At 47.4% G+C, this 26440-nt stretch overlaps 3 protein-coding genes across 5 annotated transcripts in view; 2 read left to right on the forward strand and 1 right to left on the reverse strand.

Annotated features, from left to right (window-relative positions):
- Positions 1 to 8302, forward strand: part of TTLL3 (tubulin tyrosine ligase like 3) — a 35899-nt gene extending 27597 nt beyond the window's left edge. For 2 of the 3 annotated variants that reach the window (XM_060271246.1, XM_060271245.1), the window contains exons 16-17: positions 2208 to 2365; positions 2636 to 8302. In XM_060271246.1, the coding sequence (XP_060127229.1) occupies positions 2208 to 2365; positions 2636 to 2785 (308 nt within the window). In that variant the 3' untranslated portion in view covers positions 2786 to 8302. Of the gene's footprint in view, positions 1 to 2207 lie in introns of all 3 variants that reach the window. The other variant, XM_060271247.1, reaches the window with a different exon arrangement.
- Positions 8296 to 21667, reverse strand: RPUSD3 (RNA pseudouridine synthase D3). Its single transcript, XM_060271250.1, has 9 exons — positions 21523 to 21667; positions 19726 to 19868; positions 18424 to 18468; positions 17436 to 17532; positions 15984 to 16091; positions 15746 to 15830; positions 15375 to 15501; positions 14188 to 14327; positions 8296 to 12840 (listed from the first exon to the last, which is right to left on the reverse strand). The coding sequence occupies exons 1-9, from the start codon at positions 21615 to 21617 to the stop codon at positions 12631 to 12633; spliced, it is 1050 nt and encodes a 349-aa protein (XP_060127233.1). The 5' UTR covers positions 21618 to 21667; the 3' UTR covers positions 8296 to 12630.
- A 195-nt stretch (positions 21668 to 21862) lies between these two features.
- On the forward strand, positions 21863 to 26252 carry JAGN1 (jagunal homolog 1). The gene is made up of 2 exons (XM_035106886.2): positions 21863 to 22016; positions 23681 to 26252. The coding sequence occupies exons 1-2, from the start codon at positions 21928 to 21930 to the stop codon at positions 24141 to 24143; spliced, it is 552 nt and encodes a 183-aa protein (XP_034962777.1). The 5' UTR covers positions 21863 to 21927; the 3' UTR covers positions 24144 to 26252.
- Positions 26253 to 26440: the final 188 nt, after the last annotated feature.

Below are 26440 nucleotides of genomic sequence, written 5' to 3' on the forward strand. Positions count from 1 at the left end.
TTGTCTGCTACTGTACTTCTTAATGCATCAGCACACTTCTTGCTCTTCCATCAAACTCTTATGGTCGAGGAACCCCCCCTCCCCCCAATTTGGTTGCATTAAGTAGGAATGTGCAACAGTATATGCCAAATATTTCTTCAAGGACTGGAGCAGAATGCACGAATACGCCACTGACTAGTAAAATTCAGGTGACCAAGCTGAGGTTGTGTGAGAACAGGATGCTGAACTTAGATGGCCCCCGATCCAGCAGGCTCCTCTTGTGTTCATAAGCTAAGCATGGCTGCAGTGTATTCCATAAACATGATCCTAAATATCATTCATGGTTAGGGATGCTCTTTAATGCAATTAAAAAAAAAGCTGGCCCTTTTCACTCTAATGAAATTCTTTATCATCACAATGGACTCCTGCTTCTGGATTCTCCCATCAGCATATCCCTCTTGAGGGATTGTTTTTGTGTGTTACAATCATGAAAGATGCATACAAGCCCCTCTCCCTGCCGGAAGTCACAGTCCTCTTATCAATAGCCCTCCATGAGTTAAAGGACATTTTTCAGAAGCAGGCAGTTCACCATATAAATACTGGGGGTTGTATTAAACTTTTACTTAAAAGTTGGGCTGGGTTCAACTAAGGAGTTCTGCTATTGATAGCCAGTGCAAGGACTCCTGGTAGCACATTGGGGACCCCTCCCCCCCCGCAAAATCAGCTTGGGGTGTGTGTGGTTGGGACCACCCAGAACAGCACATGGTGGTGGGGGGTCATTCTGTCAAGCAAACAGAAATGTTTGCACTGCCAAAAGGTTTGTTTTAGCGACCGTGCGGTGGGCCGGAGGGCAGGGGAGTGCGCGCCCGTGCGCATGCGCACACGCACACGGGCGGGAAAAAATCGCCAAAAATCGCTTGTGCGCATGCGTATGGGCCTCCCCCGACCCGGAAGTGCACCAGAAATGACCTCTTCCGGGTCGGGAGAGGCCCATACGCATGCGCACAAAGGATTTTTGGCGATTTTTTGGCGATTTTTTAGATCGTCGCTGCGCCGCGCGCCGTGAGAGCGGGCGGCGGCAGCGGGCGGCGGGGGTCGTCGCGGGCCGGATTGGAAGGCCGATTGGGCCGCATCCGGCCCGGGGGCCGTAGTTTGGGGACCCCCTGTTTTAGCGTATTGTTGAATTCCTCCCATTGAAATTAATGGCCATTACTAATGTAGGTCCGTTAATTTCAATGGATCCACTCTTGAGTATAATTGAGTATGACGCACAGAACTGGAATGTACTGGGTAGAGCTTGCCATTGGGCCCTCGTAGCCTCTTAAAATAATCGGTCAAATAGGGTTTGTGCCTCTGAGGCAATTGTAGGCTTGCCAGCCTCCTTTAAAACTACCCTTTGCCTTTAACACTTGTGTGATGGACTGAATCCAACAGGTGAAACTTGCCTTGCCACCGCATTTCCATTCCAAGGGGACTGCCTGTGTCTTTAACAGTTGCATGACAGGCCTGAACTAATAACAATATACAGCACTGGAGTGTTCAAAGTACACACCCACTATTCTTCATGTGCACAACAGAGAGGTATCAGCAGGCTTGGAACACAGGGGGATGTTAAGGTTTGCAAACATGCAAAAATATATATATGTAGCTCTGCTCAGCCCATAAAACACCATGGAGACAGTTGGACTCTCTTGTTTTCGTCAGACACCAGCCTCCTCCAAAGCTCTTGCCAAAAGTATTGCTTCCTTTCATTGTGTGCTGTACATTTAAGCTCATAGTGGCCTAGAGTCGAGGCATTTCATCCCTGAGGAGGGCTCAGAGCCCACAGGTTCTCAGCCAGGTGCCTGTCCACTGTGGTGGGCCTCTTCAGTGCTGTATATGGTATGTTGTGACATGTCCATGCCTCCCTGCACTAACTGCTTCTGCTTGAGCCTTGGGTTTGGGGGCCTGCGAGTGGCTGTGGGGTTAAAGTGGCATGAGTTTTGCATGGGGGTAGTTGCCTTCTTCCCTTCCTTTCCCTTGCTGTTGCAAAAGGAGCTGGGCCAGGGTTTTCCTCTCATTTTGGAGGCCGTTGCACAATTCTGTTTGTTTTATTGCTTTCTGCAAATGGCTAAAAAGCAGCCGTCCATCAGCACGGAAGGGGCGCTCTTTTTTTTTTTTAAAGTTTTAGAGGTTTCCAGGGTCTCTCAGCATCAAGGCAACGTGCTATATTATTGGTTCCTCCCCAGGCCTGGCTGCAATTCACAAGCTCCCCCGCCTCTTCTGCAACGGAAAGGCCATGGCAAGTTGGCAAGTGGTGTGCTGCTCCAGAGCTGGGTCTCGGCGGCGGCTTCCTAGAACTCCCAAATTCTTCTACCGCAAGGCGGTCATCTCATGCCAGGCTCAGGTATACACCGAGTCCCTGAGTGCTCACGGGACCACACTCCTGCCCTGAGAAGCCCCACTGACCAACCCTGCATTTCCCCTCTCTTCCTGCCTCCTTCCGCATCTCCACCCTTGGAGGCTGTCGAAAGCTGCTTCCCTCTCTAGAAAAACATCTGGCAGCTTTGAGCAGGAGCCGAGAGGTCACCACGCACCCCACCCACCCACCCTCTTTGGACATGCTTCCTCCTCCCAGCCCAGTAACCGCTGATCCTTCCCTCACCCATATATCTAGGATGAGCAGCAGCTTCCACCCCTGGTACCAGCTTTTGAAAATCAGATGTCTGTATTGCCTCCGGTGGGGGAAAAAGGAGACTATGAAACCACATGCAATAATTCCGCCACGGCAGCCGACTCGATGCCGTCAGGCTTGGTAAAAATTTGAGAAGGAACTCCAGGAGAGTTGCACGTAGAAATCCACTCTGGCTTGGAACTTTGAGAAGACCTCTAGTGGATCGTGCAGTGCCCAAATCAATTGTCTATAGATTCTGAAGATGACTGGGTCTTCTGCTTCCCCGAAACAACCGCCAGGCTGCAGAATTAGGTTGCTCCTAGGCTCCTCCCCATGACAGGATTGATAACTTTTGGAAGTCTTCCAACCATCTGTGTGGAAAATGGAGCACCCTGGGAGACACAGCAGAAGGCGAGAGTTTCAAAGCCATGGAGAAAGATCAAAACTGCTGAGAGCGAAAGAGACCCGTTAGGTCATAAGAGGGCTCTATCTCACATGCTAAAACAAAGAACCATGCTGGCTGCCCTCTGCCTTTGTCAGTCCTTAACCCAGGGATCAGCATCTGGTGTGTCGGGAGCACAGCAGGGTTCCCCAAATCTGACCACTAACCAGCGCCCACTGCTGCCAACTCGGAGGCAAGAGTGTATGTGCAGAGGAATTGGAGTGGGCACAGCTTGATACCATCTATCATGTCCTCAAAATAGCTTCCCAGTAAATACTAATGGCTAACCAGGGCATTAAACATGAATGATAAGCTGGCCAGCTTTTAAGTAACCAGCCTGTAAATACGCAATTGTCTCCGACAATGAGAGATGGTGGTGGACAAATAAGAGAAATCTTGGCTTTAATACCAGTACAGTTGTACCTTGGAAGTGGAACGGAATCCGTTCCGAAGTCCGTTCGACTTCCAAAGCGTTCCAACTTCCAAAGTGCAGCTTCTGATTGGCTGCAGGAGCGTCCTGCAGCCAATTGGAAGCCGCGCCAGATGTTCGGCTTCTGAAAATCGTTCGAAAACCGGAACAATCACTTCCAGGTTTTCAATTGTTCGGGAGCCGAAGCGTTCTAGTTCAAAGGCGTTCAGCTTCCGAGGTTCCACTGTATAGGAATTTTCAGTGCTATTTTTCTAGAAAAAAAAGAGGTGCCGGAACTTACCACTAATGCTTCCATTGTTCTCTTAGAAAAGCAATGGTGCCCACCTGAGAGGTGCCGGAACCGAATCCAACGAGTTCAGGCTGAAAAAAAGCCCTGGAAATTTATTTGACAAAGGCTTCTAGGAATGGGTGCTGGGTTGTTTGTAGCATTTAAATACGTACATTTTGTGTGTATTAGTCTTGCAGTAGGTTTCAGGTAAGATTGTCACTCTTCCCACACCCCATCCCACTCCAGTAGTGCTCCTGTGATTTTTACAGCTGCCTGACCATCAAATTCAGCAGATGGTACTCCCCCCCCCATCAGTAAAATTTAAAAAAACAAAAAAGAGCTCTGGATCATACCAAAGGCCTGTCTAGTCCAGCATTCTGTTCTCATTGTGGCAAACCAGATGCCATCAACCCAAACAAGACATGGAGGGCAACAGCCCATCTCCAACTTGCAGTCTGCGGCAACTGGTACTCTGGACACAGAGCTAGTGAGACCCTGCATCAATTGGTCTCATCACATTAATCCAGAGAAACTTTCACCTCTTGAATTTTTGCTAGTCAGACAGGGAGCGGGGGGAAAGGAGGCAAACCCAACCTTTGGCTAGAAGATGCTCTGTTTAACAATATCTGGTTTCGGAAATTCTTCCCTGACAGAAGGCAGAAACAATAGATAGTAATAATTTGTGTGTTGAGTCTACTGTGGAAGCAAACTCGCTGCATTTCAGACAAATGTACAAGCCTCTTTTGTTCCATACGTTTGCACTAGGAGTTGGATCAGTACAGCACCGGCCGGTTGGTTCTTGTATAGATAAACAAAACCGCCACCCTATGTTTTTAGAGCAATCAAACTGCTGCGTTAGCTACACCAAAGTGGCCTCCCTGGGGTACAAGCCTGGACAGTGAATTTGGAGGTTCTGGGCTGCCAGACAAAAGACGACTCCACCCGTTCCAAAGGAAAGCAGAGCCATACATTGGCACTAGCTTGGCTGCAAGAGTTACCAGGTGGTGTTGTACAAGGCACCACCCAACCCACTTAGGGACTCCAATCTTGATTTGTGTAGGGTTTGCTCCTTAGCCTTTTCTTCTCCCAAAGATATCCCGCCAGGCAGTGGAGATTTAGGACCAGTGTTTTCCTTCTCCTAGATGGGCTGCCTCCAGGGTTCAAGAATAACCCCACCCTAGAGAATAGAGGCTCTTCTGGGCTGCCAATAGCAGCCTGAATCTTTTTTTAAAAAAATCCTGGCTGTAGAAAAAGGAAATAGCTATTTTATTGGATTAGGAGGCACTTTTCTGCTGCTCCAGAGAAGCGTACACGGAGCAATGGATTCAAACTTCAAGAAAGAAGATTCCATCTAAACATTAGGAAGAACTTCCTGACAGTAAGAGCTGTTCGGCAGTGGAATTTGCTGCCAAGGAGTGTGGTGGAGTCTTCTTCTTTGAAGGTCTTTAACCAGAGGCTTGACAGCAATATGCCAGGAATGCTTTGATGGTGTTTCCTGCTTGGCAGGGGGTTGGACTGGATGGCCCTTGTGGTCTCTTCCAACTCTATGATTCTATGATTCATACTTGGCTTGGGGGTGCAGAGAGGGCAATTATGCTTACCAATGCCCTGCCTCCCCCCCCCCACTCTGGCCAGTCTTTGCTTCACTTCCTGAAAGTCAGTTCCCCGCGTGATATTTTTGAGTCACACTGGAGCATTATCAATGCTTGGGTATATGGGGGGAAATTCAGGACTGTTATCTTTGTATATAAAAATCATGGCAAGCGTACTGCTAGTGAAATTCGAGGTGTGGATTTGGGACTGGGTCTAGTCTTTTTTCTTCCTGTAGTTCCTGCTTTTGTCCCCTCATTCCTCCCCACTTAACATTGCTACCACCTCCACAATCCCCTTATCCTGCCACCAGGCTTAAGGACCAACAAAATGGTGCCTGGCAGCTGGAGGATTCACATCGGAGGGGATAAAACTGTTTGGTTGCCACAGTGACTCTTCCGTTCCAGAAAACAGAGTTAACCCACCTTCCACTCTTGGTATTCCCAATGTCTCTGTTTTTACCCAATTAACTGTGTTCCAGATTGCAGCCCAATTCCATTCATCTTATAGAACTCAGCGGGAAAATTCAAAGCCGGCTCCCTTTCCACGCTGGGTTCTGCTAAATACAGTGCGACACAATTCTGAGAACTGACATGCAGAGGGGAGGGAAAAGGCAAGAGCGGTGATTCAGCCTATCACTCCCATGGCCAACGCAAAGCACCTGAAAGCTCACTCATTTGCCATGTAGTAGCAATGCAGCCTTTGTTAAATGCCTGTCGGGGGGGGGGGAATAGGTGTGTTAGGTGGCTCGTGGATTCTGGGTGTATGTGCAAAAGGAAATGTTTTAAAAACCACACAGTATGGTTCTATAGCAGGGACCTAGGTGGCGCTGTGGGCTAAACCACTGAGCCTAGGGCTTGCTGAACAGAAGGTCGGCGGTTCGAATCCCTGTGATGGGGTGAGCTCCCGTTGTTTGGTCCCAGCTCCTGCCAACCTAGCAGTTCGAAAGCACATAAAAAAAAGCAAGTAGATAAATAGGAAGCGCTATAGCGGGAAGGGAGACAGCGTTTCCATGTGCTGCTCTGGTTTGCCAGAAGCGGCTTTGTCATGCTGGACACATGACCTGGAAGCTATATACGCCGGCTCCCTCGGCCAATAATGCGAGATGAGCGCGCAACCCCAGAGTCGGTCACGACTGGACCTAATGGTCAGGGGTCCCTTTACCTTTACGGTTCTATAGATCCCACAGCCTTCTAGCACGTCTCTCCCATGATTTCAGCTCGAGCTGGCGCTAGAAATGAAGACATTAGTTCCTTGTTCTAGGAAAGGGAAGACTGACTTCCAGCGGCTCCAGTCCATCAATTCACGTCACGGTGGCCATGCCAGCTGGGCTTGATGGGAGCTGGACTCCAACATCGGGAGAGCCGCAGATTGATTCCCTGTTCTAGGGCATGGTTTGGCTCCTTATGGCCTCTCCTCCATGCTGAGGGTCCATCCTCCTGTATGAAGCTCTAAACAACAGACCGCCTCTGCTCATGCCATGACGGTCTCCATGAGCAGGTTTGGAGCAGCTGCTTGCTAGCATTGTTCTTGTATTAAAAGGAGATGAAAGAGAAAGGGGAAAAGACCACAGCTTAGTGGCAAAACGTATGCTTGGCATTGCAGAAGGCCCCATGTTCAATCCCTAGCATTGCTAGTTAGGGGATTTCAAGTAGAAGGGTTGGGGTAAGATTTTTCTTGAGACCTTGAAGAATCATTGACAGTCACCATAGCCAGCATTGAGCTAGATGGAACAGTTTGACTTCAAAATAAAGGCATCATCATATGAGATTGATTCTGGCTGGCTCTCCTCTGGAAGTCCACCTGAATCTCACCACCTTCTGGAAGAATTTTTTAAAAAATTACTTTTATTATTCCAGATATTTATGTAGGCTGTGGTTATATAGTTGTGCTGTATCTTTTGGTTACAATACAAAAGCATGCTATACAGGTGAAACTCGGAAAATTAGAATATCGTCGAAAAGTGCATTTATTTCAGTAATGCAACTTATTCTCATTATTTTTTCTTTTAATTTTTACAAATGCTTTCTTTTGGAAATTCCACAGTAATAAAACAAATAGTTACAATAATACAAAAATAAACAAAAACATCACTATTACATTTCATTAATTACATTCCATTTATAATTGACCCGCCTAACGACAAATAATTACAATTACAACAAATAAAGGCTTGACATATCTTGCTTTGCATGTCATGCATCTATCTCATATACTGGTTTCACCTTTTAAGTTGCATTACTGAAATAAATGCACTTTTCGACGATATTCTAATTTTCCGAGTTTCACCTGTAATTTGTTTTTACCTTGTTCTTACTCAAGCTTAAGGTTTTCACTTAAACAAACAAAAACAGCCCTGTTCCCAAACTTGCCAGCAGGCTGAGACAGAGTCATGTAGCAGGTCAACCTTTTCCCATATAGAGAGGGGCAAGAAAAGCTCCACCTGTTATATTTCATTATGTCAGACTGCCATTAAAGCAAGGATGGGGAAATTTGTGGTCCTCCAAATGTTGTTATGACTTCAGCTCCCACCATAAGCCCCAGCCACTGTAGCCAATGGTTGAGGGTGATGGGAGCTGGAGTCTACCAAATTCGGGGTGGGGGGGCATAGATTCCTTCTCTACCTCACCGCTACTCCTGCCATTAAGGGGCACTGACAGTAAAAAGGCGAGTGGCAATTCCATCCACTCTCCAAACGCAATGATTAAAGGCAGGAAGTGGAAGCTTTGACACATTTTTTTTTATTTCTCATTGGTTCCTAAACACTGAAGAGAACCAAGAATACAAGTTTTGTGCGGTTGTGTTTGACATTTGTACAGCTTTCCTTGGCGAGTCTGTTTTTTAAAAAAATAATCTTTACATCGTTGGTATCTTGCTGGTGGAGTGGTTTGTGGATTGCAGTTTGTGAAAGAGAAATAAACGTCTACCTTTGTAGCCTGATCTTTGTAGAATTCAGTTTTTCACGTTCTGATCAAAGGGGCTGGGGATTGATTCGTTTTCTTTAAAATGGAGGACGTTGAGAAGCCTGTCATTTATACGGAAGGGTAAAATCTGAAACTTGACCACGTTACAAAGAAACCACCAAACAGTCTTGGCAGGCTTTGCTTGTGCTAGTCAGAGATTTTAGTGGAATGGGAGGGTCATGTACGGCACCAGTGGCGCTCAGGGCACATGCTCTGCATGCAGTAGAGACCAGGTTCAGCCTCTGACAACTCCAGGCTGAGCCCAGGAACACTTCTATCCGAAACCCTGCAAAGGCTATGGCCAGCCTCTGGGCACAGTACTCAACTAGATGGACCAATGAGCTTTCTTACTCTGTATAAAGGAGCTTCCTAGATTCCAGTCTCTCCCTACTGCTGGCACTATTCCCTTCTTAAAAAAACAACAACACTTTGCTAATTTGTATTATTATTATTATTATTATTATTGTTATTATGCTTTTCAAAAATGATTTAAGGGTGATGTCATAACCCAAACGAGATAAAAGAGGATGGTCCAAGTCCAACCGGAGGCTTTTCGAGCCATAATTTTCTACCAAGGGCTGATAAACTCCTCATTGGCTAAATGTACAAGTTGTCCCTTACCCAGGCCAAATACCGAAACCTTTAACATCACTTTGTAGTACCTGGAGTTTCCTCTCCCAACCCTTAAATATATATATATTATTACAGTGTTACCTCTACTTACGAATTTAATGCGTTCTGAACGCACATTCGTAAGTCGAAAAAAAATTGCAAGTCGAATCCCATAGGAATGCATTGGGAGAAAAAATTCGTAAGTCGAAGCAACCCTATCTAAAAATTCGTAAGTAGAAAAAATCCTATCTAAACTGCATCCAAGATGGCAGACGGAGCTCCATTCGTAAGTAGAAACATTCGTAAATAGAGGTACCACTGTATTTTGCAGAGAAACCCTTGTGTCACATTTGAAAATGTTCTTTGATGCCTTAACATATCTAAATGGCCCCTCCTGCTTTCCACTCCATGCATTAAGATTCTTCCATTCTTGCCTCTCTAGCTGACCAAAGACCTGTAAACTTATTCCAGCGGTAGGATTTGTTTTATAGCTACATAGTGGACAGCGGGGGGACCGCAGCATGCTGCAGCCCTCCAGCATGAGCCACAATAATGCACACAGCTAAGAAGTCTCTCTCTACTTCTCACACACACTTTGGTGATGCTCTGCTGCAGCCTGGCTCCAGATGGCAGCAAGAGCCAAAATGCAAGCAAGGCTGTGCACACATTTTCCAATCGCTCTTCTTTGTTCTTTCCAAAGTAGCCTAACTGCAGGTAGCACTCTGACACGTACATGCTGCACAACAAACCATAAGCTGCATTCTTTTAATTGGTGGGGATGGGTGGAACGAGGGGAGAGAGAGGAGGAGAGGAGGGAAATTACCGTACGTAGTTCCTGGTTTTGTTTGGGACAAAATAAGCTGGCCTTTCCAACCTTTAAAGAAGAATAAGTTGTAGGTTTTTAAACAGCAATCCTCATTCTGAAGGAAGTAAACAATGCTTGTTTCCTATTATTAGTGTGTGTATATATTTGCCAACAAGAGCCCTGATTCTGCCTCTCGTAAGTTTCACTTGCTGCTGCTAGAAAGCAGGAATCTCTGGCCCTCAGCCCTTGCAGGAGACTGATCCAGACCCCTCTGCAGCCACCCTCTTTAGAAGAAAAGGAAAAAGTGCCAAGTAATATGGTTGTGCCCAGGTCTGCAAACTCTCTCAAGTGGCCTGGACCTATGTGTAGAACACAAAACTAGATTCCCCCCCCATAAACATTCCTCTAGTCTGAACTCAACTTGCACCTCTGCACCATAATACAGCCTGAAAACAGGATGAACTTGATGCCTGTAATCTTATGCCAGTTACCTCACTTTAAAAGCCTACTCGCACTGCAGTAACTCAACAAGGCTCTCCGGTTACCCTGTTGACAGAAAGCCATTGTAAAGATAACCATCTGCCACTCCTAAGAGCACTTGTTCCAACTCTGCGCCTCTTGCCGTAAGTTAAACGGCACCAGTCCAGCGGTTATCAAATCAATCTTACTACCAAATTACTAGGCATGAGAACAAGGAAGGTTCACCTTTATCGGATCAATTCGTATCAGCAAAGAAGAGGACAAGCTTTCAGGTTACACAAAGCCGCTTCAGGCAAGACGGCTGCCTACAAAACCTTGCACTCTCATGCCCCCACATCCTGCATCATGGATGGTGCCAGCTGGTGACTGGGTGGGGTGGGGGGGCCCTTCCTCAGCAGTGGCACCTTGCTTATGGGACCTTCTGTCCAGGGAGGATGCCATGACACCTGCCCTTCAGTCTGCTCATCACTCGGGGAAGGCCTTTGTCTTTTCCCCAGACTTTCGTTAAACAGATTTTTATAAATCGCTGCCACGTCTGAAGCTGCGTTTTCATCTTATTGCTATTTAGTATTTATTTCATCATGTAAAAGTTACCCTGGGAATATTTATATGGAAGGGTGGCCTGGACAGTTTTAAAAATTACTCTCAGTTCAATAGAAGACACAGAATAAGCAAAGGGGTCCTTATCTGAAACCCATTCAGCAACAGCTCATTATACTTAAAGGTTCTGAGATATATACACACACACACACACACACACACACACACACACACACACACAGAGTCATATCTCGGTTTAAGTACGCTTCGGTTTGAGTACTTTCAGTTTAAGAACTCCGCAGACCCGTCTGGAACGGATTAATCCACTTTCCATTACTTTCAATGGGAAAGTTCGCTTCAGGTTAAGTACAGACTTCCGGAACCAATTGTGTACTTAAACCGAGGTACCACAGTGTGTGTGTGTGTGTGTGTGTGTGTGTGTGTGTGTGTGTGTGTGTGTGTGTATATATATATATATATATATATATATATATATATATATATACACATATACACATACTGCCGGTGCCCTTCCACCAATCGGCTTCCGTTCTTAGACCGAGGTAAAGTTCGCAAACTAGGACACTATTTCCAGTTTTGTAGAGTTCATACACCGAATAGTTCGCAAACAGGGCTGTTCTTAAACTGAAGTACCACTCTGTGTGTGTGTGTGTGTGTGTGTGTGTACATATATATGCTGGATCATCACCTTGTTGTGGTGAGTGGGCTTGCATGTTCCTATGACCCTTGTGAGCAAAGCCGTTGGGAATCTCGGACTCCCAGCAGGACTCCCAGCAGGGTCACCCAATGCAGTAAGGTCAAGGGGAAGGAGCTAGAGAAAGAATGATCCAAGAAGTCCTCCATGGCAGAACAGGCGGATGATAACAAGCGGTATGTTACAACGACTGTGAAGGCGGACGAAGGCTGCAGCAGATAGGAATCTACCGGTTTGTTGTGACTACTTCATGCCATCGCAACAGAGCCCCACTGCGAAGACTGTGCGTTGGTCAGCGTGCACTGATCTACACACATAAAACAAAACCACGCACAGGCGTCTTCCAAAAACCCAACCCAACCATGTTTATGGAAGACAATCTTACTCAGCTACGAGTAATTGCCAAAGAATAATAATAATATATATGGATATATAGAAAAGCAGTAGTGAAAAGCCAAAGCATTTTTTTCATTAGTAATTCGTGTTTTATAGATATATAAAGGAGAGAAGTCTACACTGCTTTACCCCCCCCCCAGAAGAGTGCATTATCCTGAGTGCCAGAGGCAATCATTGGCAAGCGATTCAATGGGTGGGTACTGCCTCTTCTGGAAAGATAAATGCTGAACACAGTGGCTTAGTGCTGCAAAGAACATAAACCATGCAGCATGAGGAACGCATGCATCCCATCAGAGTTAATGGGAGTGCAGCACGCCCGCCGATTTCAGTAGGAGTTGGGTGTGCCTAAGCTTTTTCCAGCCTGGACCTCAAGCCAGCCATTGACTCGCGTTGCCATGGCACAGCCATGCGTACGCAATTGGCCTGCTGGTTCACAGCCTGCGGAGGTTGCATTTATCGGGGCAAACATAAACTCTAGAACCGAGGTTTCCCTCGGTGCTACCTTCATTGCTGCACAGCACAAAGAGTTCAAAAAAATTGCTTCTGTTAGACCGTATGAGGTGTAAAGGAAGCCTCTCCCTTTCACGGCCTTCAGCAGCAGCTCTGTGAGCATCCGGCCAGTAAGGGGCGAGATGCTTCTTCCTCTCCGCAGCAAGAACCTGGCAGAGACCTGCTTCTGGCTGTCAAAAGCCATGACTTCCACTGGACCGGGGCAGGCGGTACCTGCTGAGTTGAGGCAAACGCTTCGGATGCCTTGTCACTGCTTGTTTTGGTCCTGCGGCAAGGCGAGGCCCAGAAGATCAAGGGTCCTCAGGAAAAAAGGTGGCGGAGGAGCCGTGAGCACAGTGCGGGACGAAGGGGAGCCGGCGGCTGGGAGGAGGAGCTGGTGCAGGTGCAGGTGGAGAGGCAATCGGTGTGCCAGTTGCTGCTGCAGGCGCAGCTTCTTCAGCAGAGCATCTTCTAGGACCTGTCAAGAGGGTGGGAGCATCATCATTACAACTTTCTACAGGAAAGAGCACAGCAGTCCTTATTTTACTGGGGCAGGCTTCCTCAAACTCGGCCCTCCGGATGTTTTTTGGCCTACAACTCCCATCATCCCTAGCTAGCAGGACCAGCGGTCAGGGATGATGGGAATTGTAGTCTCAAAACATCTGGAGGGCCGAGGTTGAGGAACCCAGCTCTAGCCCAAGAGAGGGCGCCAAGTCTCATGTTTTTCCTTGCCAAGCTTGGAAGGTTCTCGTGTCCAAGCACAGTAGGAAGATCAACTGAGTTCCAAATCAGATGTGGTGCGGAAGATCTTACAGTCTGTTTCTCCCTTTGATTTTTTTTTAAATAAAAAAATACCTTTACACCACCCCCATTCAGTTGCTTTGAAGATCATTTTATTCTGTGAACCGCCCTGAGATCTTATGAAGGGCAGTATATAAATCAAATAAATAAATAAATGAGGGGTTAAACCCGTGTGGTACCCGCCTGCCCCCATTAAGTTAGTAGCAGCTTGGGGAGTGGTGGGGTCTGGGGGGAAAGCGTGGAAGCAAAGAGTTTATTTTGTTTTATTTAATAGATTTTTATACCGCTCTTCAAGGATCACAGGGTGGTTTATAATAATAATAATAATAATAATAATAATAATAATAATAATAATAAGGTAATAATAATGCATACCATTGTAATAAACTAAAAGGAGGCCCTATTCCAGGCATCAGAAGTTAGGAGGGAGCCAGCACAATGGAGCGGTTAGAGCAGGCACCCCCAAACTCAGCCCTCCAGATGTTTTGGGACTACAACTCCCATCATCCCTAGCTAACAGGACCAGTGGTCAGAGATGGTGGGAATTGTAGTCCCAAAACATCTGGAGGGCAGAGTTTGGGGATGCCTGGGCTAGAGTGTTCGACTAGGATTGGGGAAATACAGATTCTTGTCCATTGGGCCCCATTTTACAAGGAAAGGCTCCTGGAGCACAAAGAGAAGTTGGAAGGCTGTAGCCAGGAATGTCAGCTACTTGTATGGCCATAAAGCAGAGATGGGGAGCCTGTGGCCCTCCACATGTTGTTGGACTCCCATCAGCCCCAGTCAGCACAGTCAATGGTCAGGGATGTTGGGAGCTGTACATCTGCAGGGCACCAGGTTCTCCGATGGATGTAAAACATGATTGCTGCTGTTATCTCCCAAGTGATATAGCCTTGGGTTGTGGAGACACAGATCTGACTGTGCGAAGGCACTGCTCAGTCAGGTCCCTTCCTTCTATCCTGCTACATCACTCTGTAGATCCCCGACACCAAGATAGGAGGCAGCATCAGGGGCAGTTTGGTACCTGTGTGCGAGGCAGGGTACTCTCAGCTGGCAAGAGGAAGGGCTCCCCCAGGACAGTCCCCACACGGGAGGAATACACGTGGTCCCCTAGCGCAGGGCTCAGCAGCAGTATCAGGCTGACCAGGAGTTGGTTAGCGAAGGCTGCCAAAAGGACAAAGGAGAGATCAAGAGGGGGCCCCAGTGTAGACTTTCCCAACAATGCTTTACACTGTGACGCTCACAATCCAAGCTCTTTTTAAAACCCGAGTAAGACAAATGGACAGTGTCAAAAAACGAGAACTATGACAGCCTGATCTTGTACCTAAGGAACCCAGATTCTGCAGTCCAAAATAAGGAAAGAGGAGGAAAAAGGAAAAAGGAAAGAGGTTTGCTCCATATTAATTTGCAAAACGAAACACTTTAAATGTGCAAAAATGGCAAAAAAAGGGCAGACAAGCATTTCTGGGGGGCAAGGCTGAGATTAAAAAAAAAATTCCTTCCAGTAGCACCTTAGAGACCAACTAAGTGTCATAGGTATGAGCTTTCGTGTGCATGCACACTTCTTCAGATACACTGAAACAGTGACTTCTGTTTCAGTGTATCTAAAGAAGTGTGCATGCACACGAAAGCTCATACCTTTGACAAACTTAGTTGGTCTCTAAGGTGCTACTGGAAGGAATTTTTTTATTATTATTTTTTCCGACTATGTCAGACCACCACGGCTACCTACCTGTAACTAAGGCTAAGATAGTAAGAGGAAAGGAAGAGAAAGAGGCTTAAAACAAGAGAAGGAAAAGGGAAGGCAGAGAGGGACAGGGAAATCAACTGGCCATGAACCCCCCCCAATCGCCTAATTATAAAAAGACCTAGCCCAGTTCCATTTGACTTCCGGCCCATCAAGTAAACAACTATGCAGTTATGTGCAGGATTCTCTACAGCCATGAGAGCTAGAAACTTGATCAACTGTAAAAAGAAGAAGAGGCTAAGGGTTTGCTATCTCAGGTTCCAAACTGTATGCTGGGCTACCTGGAGAGCCTTTTGATCAAAACGTTTATACATATTATAAATGGGAAAAAATAGTAATCTTGGGGGAGTAGCTGTAACTGAGGGAACTCGTGTGTCAGATTCTCCGCTTGCTTTCCGTATCACAGCGCCCCTTTCCAGTTATTCCTGCGACTGTCTTTGTGCCACGGATCCTCCCTCACGCACCTGTCAGTGGCTGTAGCTGCAGCAAGGCGCAGCCTTCGCGGGAGTCCAGCACCTTATAGAGTGTCCGTGTTTTTCTAACCTCCTTCCTCTGGATGCTTCCTCGAGAAGGGGAAGCCACTGGCACCACCTGCAACCCACACAGAAGCCCGGAGTCAGTGTGTTTCCTGAGGGCCAATGGTAACTCCAGCAGCTAAAGTAATCCCTGCGCCCAGTCCAGGCAACTGGATCCCAGCGGAGGCGAGACCAAACTTCTCAGGCTCTGCAGGGACTCCACTGAACGAGCTGCCCGCAGCAGCAGCAACAGGCAAATATTCCCTAGAGCCGCAATGTCAAATCCTCTCCCCCCTCCCTGTTAAAAAACCTGTCCTCACCAGCCTATGTTCTTCGACCCGTATCAGTTTGAGACCTGTACGAATTTCCCCTTCCAAGGCTGCAGGGATCCTGGTAGTGACGGCACTGCAAAGAGAAGGTTCTCTGTCAGGCCACACGGACACCAAACTGGGCCTACGGCGCTTTGAAGGAAATGGGGAAGGCAGAATGGGAACCTCTTTGCTGGGGATCCCCACCCTACCATAAAAACGGGAAGCGATTAGGAAGTCTTCATCTCACCAGTAGGTAGCAGCCGGATCTCCTGCTCTTCTACATCGGGCATAGAAGTCCTGGAGGCGCTGGGTGGTGCTCGGGCAACCTGAGAGGAGAACAAGTCCAGAACTCTCCCTAGGGAGAGGCAAAATCCTGTATAAAGGATATCCTTTAATAAAGATAGTCTGTCAGCTCCATCTGGTACGCAGGCTGAGACCCTACCTGCCTGCGGACTGTCTTGCCAGAGTGGTGCATGCTCTGGTTATCTCCCACTTGGATTACTGCAATGTGCTCTATGTGGGGCTACCTTTGAAGGTGATCCGGAAACTACAATTAATCCAGAATGTGGCAGCTAGACTGGTGACTGGGAGCGGCCGCCAGGACCACATAACACCGGTTACGATCTACATTGGCTCCCAGTACATTTCCGAGCACAATTCAAAATGTTGGTGTTGACCTTTAAAGCCCTAAACGGCCTCGGTCGTGTATACCTGAAGGAGCGTCTCCACCCCACCCCCCCGGTCAGCCCGGACACTGTGATCCAGCACCACTGAGATCTGGCGGTTCCCTCCTTGCAAGAAGTGAGGTTACAGGGAACCAGACAGAGGGCCTTCTCGGTAGCAGCACCTGCCCTGTGGAATGCCCTTCCATCAGATGTCAAGGAAATAAGCAGCTATCTTATTTTTAAAATACATCTGAAGGCAGCCCTGTTTAGGGAAGCTTTTAATATTTAATGCTGTATTGTTTTAATATTTGATTGGGAGCCGCCCAGAGTGGCTGGGGAGACTCAGCCAGATGGGCGGGGTATAAATAATAAATTATTATTATTATTAAACCTCTGACACAGGCCATGACACTGTCCCATGGACAGAATAGTGCCTTACTTAAAACCACCCAAGGTGGCATCGATGGCCAAAGGTCACAACAACTACAAATTCCCGCCAGTATCTGAGGCTATTTTATACACCTCTGTCATGTCTCCCCACCCTGTTGTCCCTTTTTCTAAGCGAATAATCTCCAAGCGTTATAACCTCCCTTATTTGGGAGGTTATTTGGGAGTTGCTCCAGCCTCACAATCTTTAGACTCACAAGAGCCAATCACAAACCTTTCCCCTAGCCCTTCGCAACCATTCTTATTTTATTTTTTGCATACAGAAGTTCTGAAGTGAGTTCAGAGCACATGATCATATCCGGAAAACTGGAGCTGTAGTACAGATCAGCTGTCTAAATTCTGTGCTATGGGTTCTCTTGCAATACGGCAGTTTAATCAGATTTTACTGAATGCCCTCTTGCTGATTATGTCAGGGCATGGTCTGAAGATGCATGATGGGAAGCTGAAGCAAAGTAGTATCTAGATAGGAGCACATGTGTGCTGCCTTGAGTTCTATGGTGGAAGAAAGGTGGGGTTTAAATAAATAAGACCCATCCTGTACACAGCCTGTTGTCATTCTCTCCAAAACCTTGTCTCCGTTTACTTACTTTACTGCAGCTTTTATCACATCGAGATTCTGTGGGAAGCCAAGCTTCTGGCTTAGATCGGGTAGAAGAGACAGCAAAGTCAGCTCCCCCGGTTTGCCTGTTGTTGGCAGAGAAGGAGGGAAATATTATCGATGCCACACAGAAGCTAGCCATTACTCACGGCTGCAAAGAAGAGGCTTGTTCTGGCAAAGGCTTGCCAGCCCTTCCCGCCCTGGTCCAGTTTTACTTTGGGAGCTCACTTATTTACTTATTATTTCACAAAATGTATATACAGTACCACTTGATTGTAGAAAAAAACCTCGAAGCAGTTTACAAAAAAATTTAAAAATTAAAATTATCACCAAAAATAAATCACAACGGTAATTTAAAATATAAAGAAAGTTAAAACCATAATAGAATAAACTAAAGCAAATTAAAACTCATACAAACTTTCTGAACATCTGGATAGGCTTGTCTAAATAAGAACGCCTTCAGCAGCATAGAGTGAAGGTGTCTGACTGGTATCAACAGGCAGGGAGTTCCCAAGTGTTGGTGCCCCCACACTGAAGATCAAGTTCTTACAGACGCAGTGTGAATATTATGTGGCATCTGTAAAAGTTCCAATTCTGCCAATCAAAGCAGTTGAGCGGGCACATATGGGGTAAGGCAATCTCACAGGTAAACTAGTCAAGAGTTGTTAAGGGCTTTATATACTAATAGTAACACCTTGAACTCAGCCCAGAAGTGGATCAGCAACCAGTGCAGACCTCTGAGTACAGGTGTTATATGCTGATAAGGCCTCCCTCTTGTCAGTAATCGTGCTGCAGCATTCTGCACTAAATGCAGCTTCCGGGTCAAGCACAAGGGGAGCCCAGCCCGCATACAACACATATTTATTCCGTGGAGTACAGGCATATATTTATGTATCTTTAAAGGCATTTCTATAATCCTGCATTTCCACTTTAAAATGCCTAAGGATCCAAACACATCAAAATGTAACGCCACATACCTGTCACAGGTAAGCCAGGGGGTTTGCTGATGGCAACCAGTGAACCTGAAATACAAAAGAACCAGTAGCCTCAGGGACAAGTGGTGAGTGTTGCAGTATTCAAACCAACTCCAAAGCATGTCAACAACCTCTGCCACAATGCAGAATCAAAAGGAGGCTGTGGGTGGAATTTTCCATGCTCGGGGAAAGGGGCTTTCTTGTATTAGCAGAAATCCCTGTTCCTCTCCACAGTCTCTATATTTCCATTCCCTTTCAAATGTATGCCCCCTTCTCCCCAGCATCTTTTTTTGATTGCAGCATTCTAAACAAAAGACACCAAATTCAGAGGGATTGGGACAGGGGTGTGGGGAGAGAGAATACATAAACACACAAAGGTGTGCTGTGCAATTATACTAGTTATGCAAACAAGCTACATTCTGCACACTTTCTGCATATGCAGAATGGGAATCCACCGCAAGTTTCACAATCCTCCGATAGAGCAGCCGAGGCTAATAGGCCAGTTATTACTCTCAACCTTTTTTCCATTCGCTTATACAAGGCCTGTACAATTAGGAAGAATGCAGCTCAATAACCACGTATGGCAGATAAACGAAGGATGTATACATCTCCTATTTTTACTGCCTGCAGCTTGCTTGGGCTAAAAACCCAGCATAAGTTGTCAAGTGCAGTATCTGGAAAGCCATCATACATGGCTTGAGAGTTACAGTGGTGCCTCGCAAGATGAAATTAATTCGTTCTGCGAGTCGCTTCGTCTTGCGATAATTTTGTCTTGCGAAGCGTGGTTTGCCGCAGCAAAAAAACAAAACAAAAACCGCAAAAAAACGTCTTGCGAAGCACGGCCATAGAAAACTTCGTCATGCGAGTCACCAAACACATCACAAAACGCTTTCGTCTTGCGAGTTTTTCGTTGCGCGAGGCATTCGTCTTGCTGTACATTCAGCTTGGTGAGCACAAGTTGTGCAGGTCTGATTTATAGCACTCTAGGGCGAGGCTATATGAAACTGTGTCTTCACTAACCCCACTAGAACACTAACTCTGTCCCAATTTGTCTACATCCTTCTTAAAATGCAGCACCCCAAACCAGACACAGTATTCCAATTGAGGTCTGATTTGTGCAGAATGAACAGGAACAATTACTTCCAGCAAGTTAGAAATTATGGTTCTATTACTGCAGCCTCAAATCTTATTAGCCTTCCTTGCAGCTGCATCACACTACTGATTCATGCTCAGCTTGTGGTAAGGCTACAATCCCAAGATCCTGTTCACATATCGTTCTAGTGTTATGAGAAATAACAGACATACCATCTGCATGCACTACTGATGCTTCCAGCAGGTTCAACATTTCTTCGGGGCCAAGTGATCTTGTGGGTCTTAAGATGCTTACTTCACTGGAGTTGTCTGTGACTGGCTTTCGGGAACCTCTTTCCTTCTGCAGCAACTGATACCTACAAAAAAGGAAACCGTAAATAATCATCAATATATAGCCAGCTGGCCTTAAGCTTCCTACTCTCCTCTCCCATTCTGACACTGGCACCTTCCACACACAGCTTGCCTGCCACTTTTAACTTCCTCTAAAAATACATAAATATTGATCTGGATTTATATCTTGCATCTATGAGAGAAGCTGCTAACAACAGATTTGGGTTATATAATGGATCTGTGCCCATCAAGGGGCTCAGAATGCAGAGTGATCAAGTACAGTGGTACCTCAGGTTACAGACGCTTCAGGTTACAGACTCCGCTAACCCATAAAGTTAAGAATTTTACTTCAGGATGAGAACAGAAATCGCGTGGCGGTGGGGCGGTGACTGTGGGAGGCCCCATTAGCTAAAATGGTACCTCAGGTTAAGAACAGTTTTAGGTTAAGAACGGACCTCCAGAATGAATTAAGTTCTTAACCAGAGGTATCACTGTAAATGAGTGTACGTGGAGGGAGAAAAACAAAATTGGAATATGTATGTAGAGAATTGGTTATTCTGATTATGGGCAACAGCCAGCAGAAGGGACCCAAGGGAGCCAGTTTCGAAACAGATGTAATGGTGTTCTTCTACGCCTCCATCTCCAGATCTCTCACAGGGTAGTTGTAACATTAGCCAATGTCAGAAAAGAGACACGCTAGCTCTCTAAATCTAACTGAAATCAGTAAGACATGTGAATGAGCACATTTAGGGCCAGCGGGGAGAGGGCTTTTACCTACCATACAACACCTTTCACAAACTCTTCACAAACTTGACCCCTATCCAACCAGATCTCAAAACTTTCCAATTCCCTCCCCCCCCACCATACTTCTCAAATATCTCCCTTCACTCACACCCAGTGCCATCCAATATTCTCTCCACCACCTCAACCGACAGCCTCTCCCCAAGTTCCCAACTTGCCACTGTCAAACCACCCTCAGGGTTTTTGTTTGGTGGGGCGAAAGTAGCTGAATGTTGCATTAAAAACAAAACAACAACAACCTCATTACATACTTTAGATCTCCTGCCTCCTAATACCAGGTTGCACATACTGATTAAAGCAAAAGGCACTCTGCACGTGCTTGGAGTTTTTTTCTTTATCCATACTTTTCAGAATTAGGCCTTGACACTAGAAATAGTTTCCTGGGGCTAAGCCCCAAAGGAGCCCTAGCTCAACCCTGTACACCTCTGACCATTTAACAGGATGCTGGTGCGTCAAGGAAGAGTCAAGAGTTTCCTTCCACTAACATAAATCTGTGTCTAGAACAGGCACCCCCAAACTTCGGCCCTCCAGATGTGTTGGACTACAATTCCCATCTTCCCTGACCACTGGTCCTGTTAGCTAAGGATCATGGGAGTTGTAGGCCAAAACATCTGGAGGGGCGCAGTTTGGGGGATGCCTGATCTAGCAGAAACGTCTGGGCCTCATCATCAGCTACTTTTTGTTTCTAGCTTTGGAAGTTCAACAGGTGATGCCTCTCTCCTATCACTTACATCCCCGTGTCGGGGAAGCGGGTCTAAACCACACCTGTTGAATTTCTGCCTGTCACAGATTGAGAGGTGGCTTGCCGAATAGAGTGGGATACACAGTGGGGGGGGGGACAACCCGACTCTCTGCCGAGTTTCCTCACGAGCCTCTTACCAGGCGCGGGAACTGAACGGCCTTCCGCACCCGCAGAGGAGGCACCAACGGCTCGAGCGGAACATCGCGACCCCGAGGAGAGCACAAGGCTCCATTCAGACCCACGCGGGCGTAAACCGGCGGAGGAAGGATAAACCCGAAATGGCTCGCTAGGTCCGCTGGGAAATGTAGTTTCGCATTGGCGCGGCTCCCCTCCCCGTCTTCCCTTCTCCTACTAGGGGATTGGTCAGCGTCACACGAGAGACGGTGAGAGCTGCCAATCAGAGAGGCGCCGGCGAGCAAACAGCCCCCCCCTCGCTTCCTACATTATAGCCACCGACGCGAACGGCCTTGGCTTGAAGCATGCGCACTTGCGTTCGCTTACCTGCCCTGACGTGGGCTTCTCTCTAACCCCCCTGGTGAAAGATGGCGTCCCGCGCGGGACCTCGAGCCGCTGGAACCGACGGCAACGACTTCCAGCATCGGGAGCGCGTGGCAAAGCACTACCAAATGAGGTGCCGTGGGGGGTGGGGCCAGCAAGCCGCGCGTCCAGCGGGGGAAACCAGGCTTCTCCCCCCGCCTCCGCAACAGTGCACGTTGCCGGAGCTTCCCGCTGTCATCCCTGCTTAGTCATTCGCCTCCGTGGGGTCAGCCCTCCGCTTATCGGGCAGCTTTGGGGCTGCGTCGTTGCGCTTTCTCCGCCGCCCTCTTGCTAAAAAGTGTGGGTGGGGGAAAGCTAAATGCATGTAACGTCGTTATGCAGATCGCCCGGTAAATCACTGCAGTAAGACCGGGGGTGGGGGAGAGAGACCAGGTGTTGTGGGAAGAGGTTGATGGGTCGGCCACCTATTAATGAGGTTTTGTTTTGTTTTTCCTCTGCCTGTGTCTTTTTCAGCTGGCCAGGCCTTCTCCATCACAGTATATCATAGCTGCCAAGTTTTCCCTTTTCTCACGAGGAAGCCTATTCAGCATAAGGGAATTTCCCTTTAAAAAAGGGATAACTTGGCAGCTATGGAGTATATGCACGCTAGGAAAATTTTTTCTCTACTGAATTTTGATTTATTGTGCAGCTGCTAAAGGCACAGGAAACTTGTTCTTTTAAAAAAAAAGCTGCGGCTCCACCTTCCTTGCAGAATATTAGAATTAAATTATGAGCAGCAACCCCCCCCCCCATAAAAATATTCGATTCTCTGTTCTTTAATATAGGATCACTCCAATCACCACAAATCGGAATTCTTTTGCTCAGTTGGTCAAGAGCAGCCTATATTGGACTCCAAATCCTTTTGGCCTTTGTCATCATGGCCTGTGGTCACAGATGATGGGAGTTGTATTCCAACAGCACTTGAGGGCCCATGGTTAAGGATGTAGAGCAGCGTCCGTCAACTCTGCGTCCCTGGATGTTGCTAGATTACAGTTGTCGCTATCCCCAGCCAGCTCAGCCAGCAGTCAGGGATGATGGCAGTTGCATTGCAACAATGTCTGGGAATGAGGATAGGTGACACAAAAACAAAAACGTGTGCTACATTGGATTATTGTTTGTGCTAAAAAATGGGGTCAATAAGAGAGAGTAACCTTTGCTTAGAAGCTTATTTTGGCATTAAGTGGTAAAGGGTAAAGGGACCCCTGGCCATTAGGTCCAGGCGCGGACGACTCTGGGCTTGCGGCGCTCATCTCGCTTTACTGGCCGAGGGAGCTGGCGTACAGCTTCCGGGTCATGTGGCCAGCATGACTAAGCCGCTTCTGGCAAACCAGAGCAGCACACGGAAACACAGTTTACCTTCCCACTGGAGCAGTACCTATTTATCTACTTGTACTTTGACGTGCTTTTGAACTGCTAGGTGGGCAGGAGCTGAGACCAAGCAACGGGAGCTCACCCCGTCACAGGGATTTGAACCGCCAACCCTCTGATCGGCAAGCCCTAGGCTCTGTGGTTTAACCCAACTAGCAATAATATAATAATTCTCCAGTCTGAGATGGTAGGGGTTAACATCCAGAAAATCAACTCCCTGCTTTGGGTTTGGGGTTGTTGGGTTTTTCTTAGCTTATAGCCCATGCCATTCTGCCTAGTTCTTCACCAGTTTGTCTTGGTGTTGAGTATCTCACCACCATATTTGAAATTACCTTTTAGTGGTGGCTCTTGCTCACCCTTGCCACCCCCCTCCTTCTCTGCTTCCCACAGTGTGTCCCTCAAGTCCGAGATTAAGAAGTTGATCTACATGCAGATAGCGCTGTGGCTTCTGGTGGCAGCACAGATGTGCGTCGCTCACTTCAAGCTGCTGCCCCATGACCAGGTGGCCATGCCTTACCAGTGGGAGTACCCGTACCTGCTCAGCATCATCCCTTCGCTCTTCGGCCTCTTCTCCTTCCCGCGGAACAACATCAGCTACCTGGTCATCTCCATGATCAGCACGGGCCTTTTCTCAGTGGCGCCTCTCATCTACGGCAGCATGGAGATGTTCCCCATGGCGCAGCAGCTCTACCGCCACGGCAAGGCCTACCGCTTCATCTTCGGCTTCTCCGCCGTCTCCGTCATGTACTTGCTGGTTGTGGTAGCCGTGCAGGTTCACGGCTGGCAGCTGTATTACAGCAAGAAGCTGCTGGACTCCTGGTTTACCAGCACACAGGAGAAAAAGAAGAAATGAACATGCGGCCAGGAGTTCACCTGCATGCAGCGATGTCTGGGGGCTCAGGGGTGGGGGCTCAGGGGGGCCCCTGCTCAAGCAGAGGAAGATGGCGCTATTTGGGATTCTCGGCCCTCCCCACCATGCCAAGCTGATGGGAGATGGCAAGGGCTCCGTTTGAGCAGGGTGAAAGGTGAGCCTCTGTGGGTGCCTTCTGACCCTCTGCTGGCAACCACAGGGACTAGGAGCTGCAGACTTGGCCCAACCCTCCTTTTGGGAGGGATTTATGGGAGAGGTGACTGGCGCCTTTCAGAAAGACCTTAACTAGGTTGCTCAGATTGAGAGATGCAGGGGGCTCCTGCTGATTTGAATGAACGCTGAATCATGACCAGGCAGACCGGCTCCATCTTCTTGAATCGGTTAGATGTGAGTTGGGTAAGAGAACTACTCATGGTGAGGCTTGGGGTCCCATCATGTTTCACCCATCTCAAGAGTTCCCAATCAAGCCCTTTTCAGAGATCATGCTATGCGTACTTACCATATTTTTCCATGTATAACGACCCCTATTTTTGGGGACTGCATCAAAAAAAATTGAGAGGGAAAGTGCCCAGAGTTCTTGCGCTTTTTGGGGGGAGGGGAGAGATTGCCCAGAGTTGTTGAGCTTTTTGGGGGGGGGAACCACCGCAAAATGCTCGACAGCCTACCCCACAATGCAAATCGCACACATTGCCATGGACACCAATCGTCTACATGCTCACTGCCCAATCGACACAACCACAGCCTGCTGTCCCTTGCTCATTTAGTCATGTAGAAGAGTTTCCATCTTTGCTCATAACCCCTCTTGCCTTTTCCTGAAACTGCCTGGGTGCCCCAGAGACTGCTGCCGCCACCCCATTCCCAGCTAATGAGTTTCAGCACCCCCCCCACACACACACCCGTGTACTTGGGTACCAAATAAAGTAAATTATTGCAGAACGTTGCACCTGGTTTTTGTTTTTAATTAGCAGGGGGTGGGTGTGATGGTGGCAGTTGGCTCGAGCTGCTATAGGTAAAACCACCCTCAATCATGCCTCTGTCCTGTCTTCAGGAGGCACTCAGGGCCTTGCAGTGCCAGATAACAGCGTGGTGTGCAGGAGTGCTAGAGTGCCCACCAGTTCCTCCAGTGTCCGTGAAAGGTCTCAGTAAATATCCCCTCAAAAATCCACAGTGCACATGAGAGGCTGTTCGCACCTTCTGCTCAGTTCCTGTTCACATTGGAACATGCCCCATTAAGCTTGGGCACATTTCGTTGGACAGCCACCTTCCTATCCATTTTGAACAGAGGAGAGAAACAAAGAGCTCTCTCTGAGCAAGCACAGCAGTGGCGTAGATATCATTTTCCCCTACTGATGTGAATGCCCTTTGTGTGTCTATGTTGGCTCTCTTTTTTCTGTTCTTTGAGAGGTGGCAGCCATTTTGTGTTGCTCCATTCCCCACAGCAGCCATCTTGTGATGGGTGCCCTTTCTCAAAATTCCATGGATGCCCACTGGTCTAAGGAATGCCACTGTCAATAGGAAAGAAAGTGGAGGTTTGTGGGGTGAGGATATGATCTGACAGGAATCTCTTGCCTACACACATAGAAAGCTTCCTTGAGGTGGTCACGCAAGTGCTGTAGACATTTGCTCCCCTGTGCAAAAAGAGAAGCTGAAGAACAGAACAGGATTGGTTCCGAAAACGACTCTTAATACAGATCTACACCATACATTTAAATCCCGTCCAATGCACATTCAAAGCACAAGAGTTCCCACAAAGAATTCTGGGTACCGTAGTTTGCTAAGAGGGCTGAGGATTATAGCTCTGTGAGGAGGAATTTGAGGCAGATCTCCCCAATCTAAGTCTGATACTCTAATCAAGCTTGACATGCTGATTCTCTAATAGCTACTTCTAATTGCTCCCATACCACAATATTATTTTATTCTGATATATTTCAAGCAGTAGGAAATCGGGACAAAATTTCATAATACTCTGGACCTTATGCTTGTTGAATGGTGGTTATTCTGAATTTCTGGTTACATGTGTCCTACTTTTTCAGAAAAATGTGGTGCAGCCAACTCATTCAGCTGCGGAAGGTCAAGAAACCTGATAAATTGGAGTGTGTGGGGGGGGGGAGAGGTTGCAATGTTATTATTCAAGATGGCAGATGAGCCAACTGCCACGCTCGCAGCTGCATTATTTCTTTTAAATAATTGTACGCAGGTGGTGCTGTGGGTTAAACCACAGAGCCTAGGGCTTGCCGATCAGAAGGTCGGCGGTTCGAATCCCTGCGACGGGGTGAGGT

This window comes from Zootoca vivipara, chromosome 2 (assembly GCF_963506605.1).
Source record: "Zootoca vivipara chromosome 2, rZooViv1.1, whole genome shotgun sequence".
Lineage (NCBI taxonomy): Eukaryota > Metazoa > Chordata > Lepidosauria > Squamata > Lacertidae > Zootoca > Zootoca vivipara.

What these genes read in the sequence shown, in the direction of transcription:
- RPUSD3 (XM_060271250.1), bottom strand. Translation starts at nt 21,617, where the DNA reads ATGGAGCCTTGTGCTCTCCTCGGGGTCGCGATGTTCCGCTCGAGCCGT. An exon ending in GATCCGGCTGCTACCTACTG is followed by an intron (nt 15,831 to 15,983) that starts GTGAGATGAAGA and finishes TTCTCTTTGCAG; the next exon opens with TGCCGTCACTACCAGGATCC. An exon ending in GCAGCTACAGCCACTGACAG is followed by an intron (nt 14,328 to 15,374) that starts GTGCGTGAGGGA and finishes TCCTTTTGGCAG; the next exon opens with CCTTCGCTAACCAACTCCTG.
- JAGN1 (XM_035106886.2), top strand. Translation starts at nt 21,928, where the DNA reads ATGGCGTCCCGCGCGGGACCTCGAGCCGCTGGAACCGACGGCAACGAC. An exon ending in GCAAAGCACTACCAAATGAG is followed by an intron (nt 22,017 to 23,680) that starts GTGCCGTGGGGG and finishes TGCTTCCCACAG; the next exon opens with TGTGTCCCTCAAGTCCGAGA.